Source organism: Phoenix dactylifera, chromosome 16, assembly GCF_051530095.1.
Source record: "Phoenix dactylifera cultivar Ajwa chromosome 16, Ajwa_hap1_PhDact_Kaust_v1.1, whole genome shotgun sequence".
Taxonomy (NCBI): Eukaryota; Viridiplantae; Streptophyta; class Magnoliopsida; order Arecales; family Arecaceae; genus Phoenix; species Phoenix dactylifera.
This window is the reverse complement of record NC_143205.1, coordinates 13,943,336-13,955,635: the sequence shown is the minus strand read 5'-3', so window position 1 is coordinate 13,955,635 and position 12,300 is coordinate 13,943,336. Positions and strand designations below refer to the sequence as shown.

Here is a 12,300-nt window from a genome sequence, read left to right as displayed (position 1 = left end):
GGCCAGCCGATCATGGTGGCGGCCGGCGGCCGCTGCGGCTCCCGGCGTGAAGAAGCAACCGAGAATGGTCTCGGTTCATGGGGCCAAAACCAAGGGAGGAAGGCATGCATCGGCTACGATCGGAGAGCACTAAGGGAAGAGGGCTTACCGGCAGTCGACGGGAGTGGCGGATCTCGGCCGGGGGAGGCTCGGTCCGGTGTCTGGCGGCGGCGGCGACGCTTGAACCCAAGGAAATATTATCAGTGGCGGTGTTTATGTTATTGCCACTCCTGGTATAAACTTATCCTGCAGTGATCCCTAATGAATGAATTGTATTTTTGCTTGTGCCCACCATGACTTTTTACTCTGTTGCATCAGTTGATATCTTGAAGCTTCTTTTGCCTCAAGAGTGGAGGGAAATTTCATACTTTAAGAAGCTGGACAAATTAGTGGGAGTTCCGGTGATTAATGTTCATATATGGTTGGTCGAATTCTCCTGAACTTAGGCTTCATTTTTCTTGTTGGATATTTTTACATCTTCATAAGTAGTTGAGCCACTCAATTTTCCTTATTGTCTTTATGTTTTCTTGACTTGATGATTAAATAGAATGCTATCTGATAAGATTCTTATGTTATAATTATTTCCCCCCTTTTTCCAGGTTTGACAGGAAACTGAAGAACAATTATGATCATCTTCTTTCCAGCAGGTCATGCTCAAATTATTCCATCAAGATTTAATTTTTTTTTAAAAAATAGCAATCCCGACGCTTTAAAGCGTCGGCCAAAAGAGATTTGCCGACGCTTTAAAGCCTCAGCAGGTCCTGCTCACATTATTCCATCAAGATTTATTTTTTTAAAAAAAATAGCAATCCCAACACTTTAAAGCGTCGGCCAAAAGAGCTTTGCCGACGCTTTAAAGCGTCGGCGAAAACTTGGTCTTTATCGACGCTTTAAAGCGTCGGTAAAAACAGGTTTCCCGACGCTTTAAAGCGTTGGCGAAAACACAATCAGGATTAGGCTTTATCGACGCTTTAAAGCGTCGGGAAAGAACTTTTGGCCGACGCTTTCATTAGCGTCGGCAAATCCCTGTTTTTGCCGACGCTTTCTCTTAGCGTCGGCAAAAACCGTACCCACGCCCACCTGCCCGACGTCTGACCCACGCTTTGGGACGCGTGGGCTGGGAATTCGCCGACGCTTATAAGCGTCGGTAGAGACAAAAAAAAGCGCCGGGAGTTATTTCTTCTTTAGTAGTGCATGGCCACACCCAAACAATTTTATCATTCCATTACCAATTTCATTCTAATCTTGGTCGACGCTTCAGTTGCTTGATCTTGGGAACAATTCCATTGATGGTGAAATCAAAATTAATTTCACAGAATTGGTTCATCTCCAATTCCTCAGTCTCTCGTGGAATGGGCTCATGGCGGTCTTCCGGAGACTCTTTCCTCATGCAAGGCCATGAAAAGTTTGGACCCAGTTGAAAATAACCTTTATGGCTAAATTCCAACAAGCTCCTTCAAAAACCTACTGGCCCTCTCCCATGTCTCACTTTCAAAGTATAATTTTTTCAATATCATAGAAAAATTGGGAGCATTTTGGGAGTGCTGGAACTTGACTACCCTCTTTCTAATAATGAACTATCAAGGAGAGAAGATACCGGAGGATGGAATACAAAGTTACTAAATGGGTTCTTACCATTATAAAATTTGCTCCCAAAGGTTCTAACCCCTTGTGGCTGAGGAATTTTGTTAGCATGCTGCCAATTGTTACTTAACAGTTAAGGCACGTCGCACCAAATCAAGTAACATATCGGTATTCTACCCTAGGTAAAGTGGTGGCCCTAGGATCCTCAGGTAAGCTAATTTGGATGCTTCTCTACAAATTTTCTCCTTCCACACTAGCCCAGGGATCCTCAGGTATCCCAACTAATTCGCCCATCTTTTTCTTGATAATTTGCTGTCTCCAAGTTGTCCATAGGCTAAAACCTTGCATGGTAAACTGGGTAAGTTGAGCCAACATTAAAACTGTTTCCAGATGCTGGCTGAGAAAGGGCAATTAAGAAACAAACGATCCAAAAATTCATCATCATTTTTTGCAAAGCACAAAGATGGAAGGGCCAAACAATTTTTTGTTTCAAAGTTTATCAACTGTATGGAGTTTTTCTAAGGATAACCCAATTTCTAAGGATATGTTTTCCAAGCAAAAGATGCAACAGGAGATCAGTTGGCCCCATTTATCAGAATAGCATATGTGTCCTTGACAGTAAAAATTTCATGTTTATTCCATATACAAAAAATTCCGTCAGTATTTAATATTGGATGGAAGTATTGCAGCATATTAAACAGTCCTGTGGATCATCTCCCAACATAATTGAACTGCTGTTACAAGAATCTTTGAAGTCATGGTCCCAAGGATATTTCATGATATCTACTATAGTTTGGAGTGTCCCATAGCAGGGCACATAGAAGAGAAGCTTTGCATTTGTCATAACAAGGCATATTGATGCAGCACAACTGCAGGAAAAGAGGAGAAGAAGGAAAAACAAAAGAGGAAGAAGGAAGAAGAGGTTATAGAGACGCAGGAAGAAGAGAAGGGGAGGAGGAGGAAGAAGAAGAACAAGAAGAAGGCTAGGGTCTTTGTTCTACGTACTTAGAGGCTTATACTTAAAGTTCTCAAATGCAAGATATGCGTCTAATGGTTTTAAGTGTAATATAACTGGACAGGAAATTCTTGCCCAAAATGATCATTGCAATTTGAGTTGTAGAAGAAAGTACCACTAGATATCAATGGGGATCGAACTCTTTTAGTGGGAATCTCACCTATAGAAAAGCCTTTAGTAGGATTGAAGTTGAATTTGCTTTTGACTTTTGGAAAGCTGCACCAACAAGAAATTCTTGTATTATTTGGATCTTGCAAATTATCTTGATAGGGAGATCGAGTGCTAGCTTCCAATAACTCCTCCTATCATGGTTTAATTGTGAGCAGTGTAGAAATATCTATACTCTGTAATGCACAATACACTTACAGAATTCACATTGGGAAAGCATTACGAGTATTGTTGCACCACATGAAAAGCAACAATTTCCGGGTGTTTGCGAGTGGGTTCAGCTGACTGTTCAACGTTCTAGACCGTTGCCACGTGTGAATTTCGTGCGGGCAGTCGTCGTTGTGTGAGGCCGATATCAACGGCTCAAATCGTTGAAACGTAGGGAAGGGGATAGCGTCCTTTTGAGGTTTCACAGCGTATAGAACGTTAAAATAATAATATCAGCCGGTCAAATTGTTGAAAATGACAAATCTGACTCCGACGCGTGTCCAAGACGACAACGCTAATGTCCTTCTCAGACTTGATCAAGTCCGCATCTAGATCATTCTCCATTTGTTTCAGTCTTCCTTCAATCTTTTCTGCTATGACTGAGGCAGTCCTCCGTGCAAGACATGCATATCTTAATCAAGAAGATTAACATCCCTTCACTTCCCAGGCAACTAAGATTTGCACTCATGTTGCACCGCTGCCCGCCCGCAAACAGTAGTTCAGGAATTCTTCTGCGATGTGGCCCGGAAGGGAAGTACCGAGTCTTGTTCAGCGGCGGAACAATGAAAAAAACGCCTTCCACACGCTTGTTTCGGGTGCTCCAACTTTCCAGTCAATACCAGTCAGCCTGATGTTGATACTCGACGAATGGGTAACAAGTCTTGAAAGAAAACCAGCTTCGATCTCTTAAGGGCTTATCAGCTCCCACACATTATGGATAAATAATTTTTAGAAATTGTCAGATTATCTCATAATCTAACGTACCCAACCAAACAAACCTTAGTTTCTTCTCTTGAGACCCACCACCCAAGAGTCGGCACTAAATGGAGACTCCTCCAGATATCACCCAGCCAAGAAATCCGACTAGCTATAAAGCCTGCATGCTCTTGGAAGGTCATCCAAAGCCTCCGCCAAGCTATATTGTTCATTGTTTTCCTCTCGACTTCCAAGTAGCGCTCATGGGATATCTATCCAACTCACAGAGGGAATGCTCTTGGTGGTCCTCTCTCATGCGTGCAACACTTCTACTCTTGTGTCCTTTCGTGCTTTCATATCCCCAATCTCCTGCTGTCACCACCAGCACTACTACCTCCTTGGTGGGCAACAACAACAAAAGCGTAAGCGACCACTTGGCTCTCATTTCATTCAGGTCCAGTATATATGATGATCCATATGGGGCTCTGTCCTCTTGGGACAACAAGTCGCTTCATTTCTGCCGGTGGCAAGGCGTCACCTGTGGTAGTCGGCACCCTGAAAGGGTCATTGCTCTGGACTTACACTCCCTTGGCCTGGCCGGAACCATATCACCATCCGTAGCCAACCTCACCTTCCTCAGAAGACTGAGTCTCCAAGAGAACAAACTCAACGGATCCATCCCTCAAGAGCTCGGCCATTTGCATCGACTGCGACTTCTCAACCTAAGCGTAAATTCTCTACAAGGACAAATTCCATCCAGTGTTGGTAACTGCAGACATCTGAGTTGGATTCACTTGGGTGACAACCTCCTCAGCGGACAAGTGCCCCATGAGTTGGGATCACTTCCTCGGCTCATTGACTTGGTCCTCAAAACGAATAGTCTTACGGGAGCCATGCCAACATCTTTGGCCAACCTCTCCTCTTTGGACTACCTCGAGTTGTCGCACAACATGATTACGGGCGGCATCCCACCTTGGGCAGCGAACCTGACCTCCGTTACCATGTTTAATCTTGAAAGCAATGCTCTGTCGGGGGGCATTCCAATTTCATTATGCCGTCTGCCCTCCCTTGCTGTCTTCGATGTAGCAGACAATCAATTATCAGGCATGATTCCTCATTGGCAATCACTTCACCGGACTTATCCCTTCTTCATTATCCAATGCTTCTGGACTGCTTAGCATACAGTTCGAAATGAACAATCTCCATGGAAAAATCCCTCGTAACCTTGGAACCTTACAGAACCTGTCGGTCCTGGAACTTTCCGGGAACCAACTAGCAGCCAAGGAGGCCGACGATTGGAGCTTCCTCACTGCTCTAACCAACTGCAGCAAATTGAGATTACTTGCGATCGCCAACAATAACCTCTCTGGTGTCTTACCCAATTCCATTTCCAACCTCTCCACAGATATCCAGATCCTCGATTTTTCGCAAAACCAGATATCTGGAAGCCTGCCTTCAGATATAGGGAATCTGAAAAACCTGGCTGTACTTTACATGAATGCAAACCTTCTCACTGGTAACATTGCTGCCTCTCTTGGAAATCTTAATGCACTGCATTTACTGGATATGTCTTACAACAATTTCTCCGGCCAAATTCCTCCTTCAATGGGAAACATTAGTCGATTGAATTGGTTCTCTCTGGGAGCAAACATATTGAGCGGAAGCATTCCAACCCACCTTGGAAACTGCAAGAACTTGCAGTATTTAGAACTCTCCTACAATCAGCTTACAGGCCCTATACCCATGGAGATTCTTAGCCTGTCTTCTCTATCCGAACTCTTAGACGTATCACACAACACATTACAAGGGTTCTTACCTTCAGAAATTGGCAACCTGATAAATGTCAATATCCTCGATGTTTCTGACAACAGATTGTATGGCGAAATCCCTGATAGCATTGGCAAATGCGTGGTCCTCGTAAACCTTAACATGAGTGGTAATTTTTTTGAGGGGATCATCCCGACATCGTTGGGCAATCTAAAGGGCCTTCAATTTCTGGACCTCTCAAGCAACAAACTGTCGGGGCATATACCAGAATATCTCCAAATGTTTCACTCCCTCCAGTTTCTGAATCTCTCTTTCAACAACCTTGAAGGCGAGGTTCCGCTAGGTGGGGTCTTCACAAATATGAGCGCATTTTCACTTATTGGAAATCGAAAGATCTGTGGTGGAATCCATGAACTGCACCTGCCACCCTGCCCCTCTACCCAACCCCATGGGAAAAAACACAAAGCTGCTATTTTGGTGGTGATCATCGCAGTTTCCAGTGGAGTTCTAGGTGTGACTCTGATTCTCTTCTTCGTGTTACTTTACCGGACTCGAAAGACAAGAACGAGATGTTCGTCCATGGCGGCCATGAGAACAGAACATGTTAGAGTCTCTTATGCCGAATTGGTCAGAGCAACTGATGGGTTCTCTTCAGCAAATCTGATTGGTGTTGGGAGTTTCGGTTCTGTATATAAAGGGGTCATGGATTGGGATGATATAAAGATGGTTGCCGTAAAGATACTGAACCTTCAGCAGCAGGGAGCTTCAAGGAGTTTCATAGCTGAATGTGAGGCCTTGAGAAGAATCCGACACCGGAACCTGGTCAAAATCATAACTGCATGCTCTAGTGTTGATTTTAGAGGTAATGATTTCAAAGCACTGGTTCTTGAATTTATGGAGAATGGTAGCTTGGAACGATGGCTGCATCCGGAAGTAAATGAGCAATGCCCGACGAGGAATTTGATTTTAGAACAGAGAGTGAGCATAGCCATCGACGTGGCTTCTGCACTGGATTACCTTCATCATCACAGCCCAGTGCCAATCGTGCATTGTGATCTCAAGCCAAGCAACATTCTTCTGGACGGGGACATGACCGCCCGTGTGAGTGACTTCGGGCTGGCGAAGTTTCTCTCTGAATCTACCAACTCATTCTCCATATCTACAAGCTTGGCGGCGATAAAAGGATCGGTTGGATACATCGCTCCAGGTGAGAATCCATGCACAAATGTTTCTACTTCTCAGTTTCTTCCTACGTAGGCTAATATAGACTAATAATGAGCAGCTAAAGACAGATAGGCTAATCTGGTTCATTCATTATAGTACAACATATTTCTACCTTTTGATTTGAATTTATGCTTCTAATATAATCTTTCGGTGGCATAGAGAAATGATCCACTTCTTTGTTTTGTTTGTGGAGTGATTTATCTTGAATGTTTAACTATGTTTTTGCCGTTGTCTTTGTGCAAACATATATCAGAGTACGGTTTGGGAAGCCAAGTATCGACTCAAGGAGATGTGTACAGCTATGGAATACTTCTCTTGGAGATGTTTACGGGAAGGAGACCCACTGATGAAGCTTTCAATGAGAGTCTAGATCTTCAGCGATTTGTTGAGATGGCTTTTCCTACTCAAATTATGAACATCGTAGATCCGCAGTTGATACGAGAGGAAGAGTATGAAATTATCGATGACATACAACAAAGGTGCACTAAACAAGACAGGATACAAGAGTGCTTAGTTTCAGTGATCAACATTGGGCTACAATGTTCCAGCAAATTGCCCAAAGAACGAATGCATACGGGAGATATTGTTAAAAAAATGACTGCAGCGAGGCAGACACTTGGCCGGGTCTAAAGTCATAGAGAATGGTCCACAAATATTAGTTAGATCTTATGAAGGCTTACGTAAACATACATTAATATGTAGCTGCTGTTACTTCCTAAGCCGCTTGTTTTTGCTGTTGCTTTCTGTGCTCATTCCCTTCGACCTGTTTTCAGTTTTTGGTTTTTGCCTTTTGTCTGGGCCTGCTGTTGCTTTCTGCTATTCTCTCTATTTTTCTCTCTTTCTGTCACGCCCCGAACCCAGCACCCGGGTCCGGTACGCGACCGGCCGCATGAGCCCTAGAGCAGTGCCCTAAAGATCATGCAAGGCCTATGATTAACAAAAATTCCAATAAATCCACAACTAATTTAGAAATTCAAATAGACAAATCCGACATGTCCAAATAAACAAATTAGTTCAATTACGAGCTCTTCAAATGTTCATCGACATCAAAGAAGGATAAACAACTAACTAACTAATGACTCTGGTGCTCGCACTCTGCGCCCATCCAATCCAAAACTATGCATCCTGCAACTCTGGTAAAGAAAAAGAAGAAAAGGGGGTGAGCTTTACAGCCCAGTAAGAATCCCTACACATCCATACCAACACAATAATAATATGAATTTGAAAGCCACGACAAATCGATGCACATTTCATGAAATCATAAACCGGCTATCAAAAGGCTCAAATAATCAATATAAGTATGTACGTCAAATATCAATGAAAGTCCAACCACGCAAGAATGATATAGCATACGATAGCTCATAAATCGTCATTAATGTTTTCAATGCTTTTTCTTTCCATTCTATATTAACTTGATCCGGATCAATTATCTTTCCGACTTTGGGCCAAATCCCGGTCACGTTTCCAGCCCGTGACAGGGCAAACCAATAGTGTCACACTTAGAGCCTGTGACGGGCAAACCAACATTGTCACACTTAGAGCCTGTGACGGGCAAACCAACATTGTCACACTTAGAGCCTGTGACGGGCAACCAATAGTGTCACACTTACAGCCTGTGACGGGCAAACCAACATTGTCACACTTAGAGCCTGTGACGGGCAAATCAATAGTGTCACACTTAGAGCCTGTGACGGGCAAACCCATAATAACGAGACGGCCCAAAGTCAATGTTCATTTAATCAATTTCACATCCACACATCAATCCCTTTTATTTACTTTATTTCCGGCCTAGACTAACCATGGTCACGTTTCCGGCCCGTGACAGGGCAATCACTATAACATGGTTAGTCCATACCACCACATCCATAAATTCAATTATGCAGGTATAAGTTATACACATACAAGCATCCATCACACTACCAACCACAAGCCAACACGATCAAAATATAATTAAATATAAAACTATTTTGCTTTGTCTGGATCATAGCATATCAAACATATATAGTGCAAAAATATGTATATCATGTAGGATTGGCGTACAAGGATTCTTACCGAAATTGTAGACTGACTCAAACACGGTCCGAATCACAACCTACGCGCTGGGGTGCTGAGTCCCCTGATCGAAATCTCCTGGCTCCGCCGACTCTTCCTCTACAACATCAATTACAAATCACAAACTAAATCATTTAATATTTAAATATTCTAAACCATAATTCATATCTACTATGGGGTCCATCACCAGGTCCCCAAACATCTCAATCCCTCCAAATCTAGGGCAGTCGGGGTGGCCCGACTCCCACCCTTGTACCACCGGCCTATGTCGTCGCCGGCCGTGGCCGCTGCCATGCCGGCGATGATGGCCGGTCCCGATGAAGAAACCAAAAGAAAGGGATGATCCCTCTCTTTTCATGGTTGGGAATACATCTCCCTTCCTCAAATCTCTTTGATTCAAGGGCAACAATCGCCACCTGCCCAACCCTCAGCCACCACTGGTCGGACCGTCGCCGGCCGCTACTGTTACTGTCACCGGCGATGGTGGCCGACCAAGAGAGGAAGAGAAGAAAAGTTCTTCTCCTTCTTCTTCTTCTTCCCCCAAAACCGACACTGTCCCCTCCCCCTTCCTCCATTTCTTCCACGGAAAGGCCACCGTGATGGTGGCTCGGCTTCCCCCCCCACCCGACGGCAGCCACGGTGGCCCACGCCGCCGCCGCCGTCGTCACCGGTGGCCAACCGACGGGGGAAAGAGGAGGAGAGGACGGGATCACGAGGAAGGCCTCGGATCCGCCATCTCCCATCTCCAACCAAAGCCCTAGAGCCCTACTCCAAATCTCCCATATCCCGACCACCCCACCGTCATGGACCTCGGCCAATCCCGGCGACCGGCGGCCGGCGGCAAGATCCGAAAAGAGAAGCCGAAACAGGGTACCCCTGTTTCGGATCCTTCTCCGACGATCTCACCGGCCAAATCCCCATCAACACCGCCCGAAAAGCTAGCAAATGAAACGCAAGGGAAGGATTCACGCTTACCTCGGTCCGATGGGGGTGCTCCGGCGGCCTTTCCGGCGACAAAATCGGAGAGGAAGACCTTCGGATCCCCAAGCTTCTTCGCCCGATTTGTGAGGAGTCTTCACGAAGGGAAGAGGTCGCTTTGCGGCCGGCCGGATCTCCTCTCCGGTGCTTGTCTCCTCCGGCGATCGACCTCACGCCGGACGCCGCCGCCTCCCCCCCCCTTTTTTTTTTTGGTTTCTTCTCCCACGATCGTGCCCTAGGCACGATCGTATATGGTGGATGGGCCCGGTCTTTTCGGGCCGGCCCGTCCACCCCTCTCTCTCTCTCTTTTTTTTTTTTTTTTTTTTTTAGGGGTATTACACTTTCTTTCTTCCTCTCCCTCTCCCTCCCTGGTTTCTCGATCCAAAGGTCGGAATCATTTCGGATGGCTTTTGATCAGGGGCAGCCCAATACATTTGGGGGCCTAAGGCGAACTCATTAAAAGAGGCCTTTTTGATTATTATTTAAATAATAAATTTTTTTTAATAAATATAAAAATATTTTAAAATTTTTATTTAAAAATAATTCGTCTAGCTTTTTGAGAAGCAAAATTACTAATTAAACTTTTATACTCAAGATCCATTAAAATACTATTTTCAATCGATAATATAGCTAATCCATTTAATCTTTCTTGTGATATAGTTGATCGCAAATAAGATTTTATCAATTTTAATTTTGAAAAACTTCTTTCAGCAGAAGCAACTGTTACAGGTATTGTTAATAATATTCTATATGCAATGCATGCATTTGGAAAAGAATCTGTTTTTTTTATAAAACTTAAAATATCAATAGGGGTACTAGTTTCTGTTTGTAAAAATTCTTTTAAAATTTTTAACTCTGAAAACAGATCAATACCATCAATATCAGAATATTCACCATGCTTTAAAAAGTTTTCAAGATTAAGACAACACTTTTTCAAATCATCTTCATTCAAAGATTTTAACTTTCTAAAATTAAACAAAAAACCAAAAATATTTTCATATATGGTAAATTGTTCAAATCTATTTTGAATTGAAAAAGCTTGATCTACTATATATAAAAAGTAATCAATTCTAAAAGATTCTTCAGCTGATCTTGTTATCTCATCATCATTATTTTCATCAAAATATTTTTTTCTACGGATCACACGTTTTTTACGAAATATAGGTTCTATTTCCATTTCATTTGCAATTTCTTTAGATGAATTCAAAGCATTCATGAATCCATTTCCCCTATAACTTTTTAAATAAGAAAGAAGACCTTTTAATTGATCTATAGCAACATCAATATGCATGTCTTCAGATTGTAAAATCTTACTAACTGAGTTAACAGCAAACAATATATCGTACCAAATATTCATGCCTAATAAAAATTCAAAATTTTCAATCTCATATGTAGCTAAACATGTGGCTTCACTCTTTGTTTTAGGATCTTTACTAGTTTCCGCTAATTGAACTAAGGCATCTCTTATTTTAGGAGCTTGGTTTTTAATTGCTTTGACACTTTCAATACGACTTTCCCAACGTGTTTGTGACAAGGGTTTAAGAGTTAATGTGGATATATTATTTTGTAAAATTTTCCATCGTTTTGTAGAAGAAGAAAATAAGGTATAAATTCGTTGTATCACTCCAAAAAAAGATATAGCCTTAGGACATGAGTTAGCAATATCACATAACACTAAATTTAAGTTATGACATCCACATGGTGTGTAAAACGCTCTAGGATTTATATCTAATAATCTCCTTTGTACACCTTGATGTTTTTCTTTCATATTAGATCCGTTGTCATACTCTTGTCCTCTTATATCATTAACCTCAAGTTTATGTTTTTCTATTATATTTATAAGTTCATTAAAAAGACTCTTTCCAGATGTATCATCTACTTCTAAAAATTCTAAAAAATATTCTTCTACTTTTACTGGACTTGTTGAAGTATCTATACATCTTAAAACTAGGGTCATTTGTTCCTAATGGCTTGCATCAGGAGTGCAATCAAGTATTATAGAAAAGTATTTTGCTTCTTTAATCTTTTTAATTATTATAGCTTTAATTTCAGATGCTAATAATTGAATCAATTCATTTTGAATATTATGACCTAAATAATGATTGTGAATTTCACCATGTTGAATGCGTCGAATATGTTCTTGCATTACTGGATCAAATTCTGCAATCATTTCAATAAAACTTAGAAAATTTCCGTTATTACTTTGATAGATCTTTTCATTCTTTCCTCGAAATGCTAAATTATTTTTTGCAAGATTTTTTACGACAGCAATAATTCTCAATAGAACTTTTTTCCAATGATCCTTCTCTTGGTTTATTTGTTCTTGAAGACTTTTATCAATTGTATTATTTTTTAACAATCTCACTTCTAAATCAATCCACCTATTCATGCTAATGATATGTTCATTAGTTGTTTCATGACTTTTAAGCTTGAGACCTAGATTTTTTCAATCTCTACTTCCTTCATTGACTAATTGACTCATGCTAGGCTTTGAATTAAATAATTTACAACAAAAATAATATACTCTATCCAAATCTTTCGAATACACTAACCATCTTCTATCATATTTT

The 12,300-nt window shown here is 41.9% G+C and overlaps 1 protein-coding gene and 1 long non-coding RNA gene across 2 annotated transcripts; both read left to right on the top strand.

Annotated features, from left to right (window-relative positions):
- The first annotated feature begins 223 nt into the window (after positions 1–223).
- On the top strand, positions 224–1,226 carry LOC120110909 (uncharacterized). The gene is made up of 3 exons (XR_016398790.1): positions 224–272; positions 358–460; positions 639–1,226. It is a non-coding gene; the product is annotated as an uncharacterized LOC120110909 (long non-coding RNA).
- Positions 1,227–4,801: 3,575 nt separating this feature from the next.
- Positions 4,802–8,188, top strand: LOC148699754 (receptor kinase-like protein Xa21). The gene is made up of 2 exons (XM_088713084.2): positions 4,802–6,683; positions 6,954–8,188. The coding sequence occupies exons 1-2, from the start codon at positions 4,901–4,903 to the stop codon at positions 7,328–7,330; spliced, it is 2,160 nt and encodes a 719-aa protein (XP_088569210.2). The 5' UTR covers positions 4,802–4,900; the 3' UTR covers positions 7,331–8,188.
- The last annotated feature ends 4,112 nt before the right edge of the window (positions 8,189–12,300 follow it).

Coding starts and splice junctions, on each gene's coding strand:
- LOC148699754 (XM_088713084.2), top strand. CDS start 4,901: ATGAACAATCTCCATGGAAAAATCCCTCGTAACCTTGGAACCTTACAG. Junction 6,684..6,953: donor GGTTGGATACATCGCTCCAG/GTGAGAATCCAT, acceptor AACATATATCAG/AGTACGGTTTGGGAAGCCAA.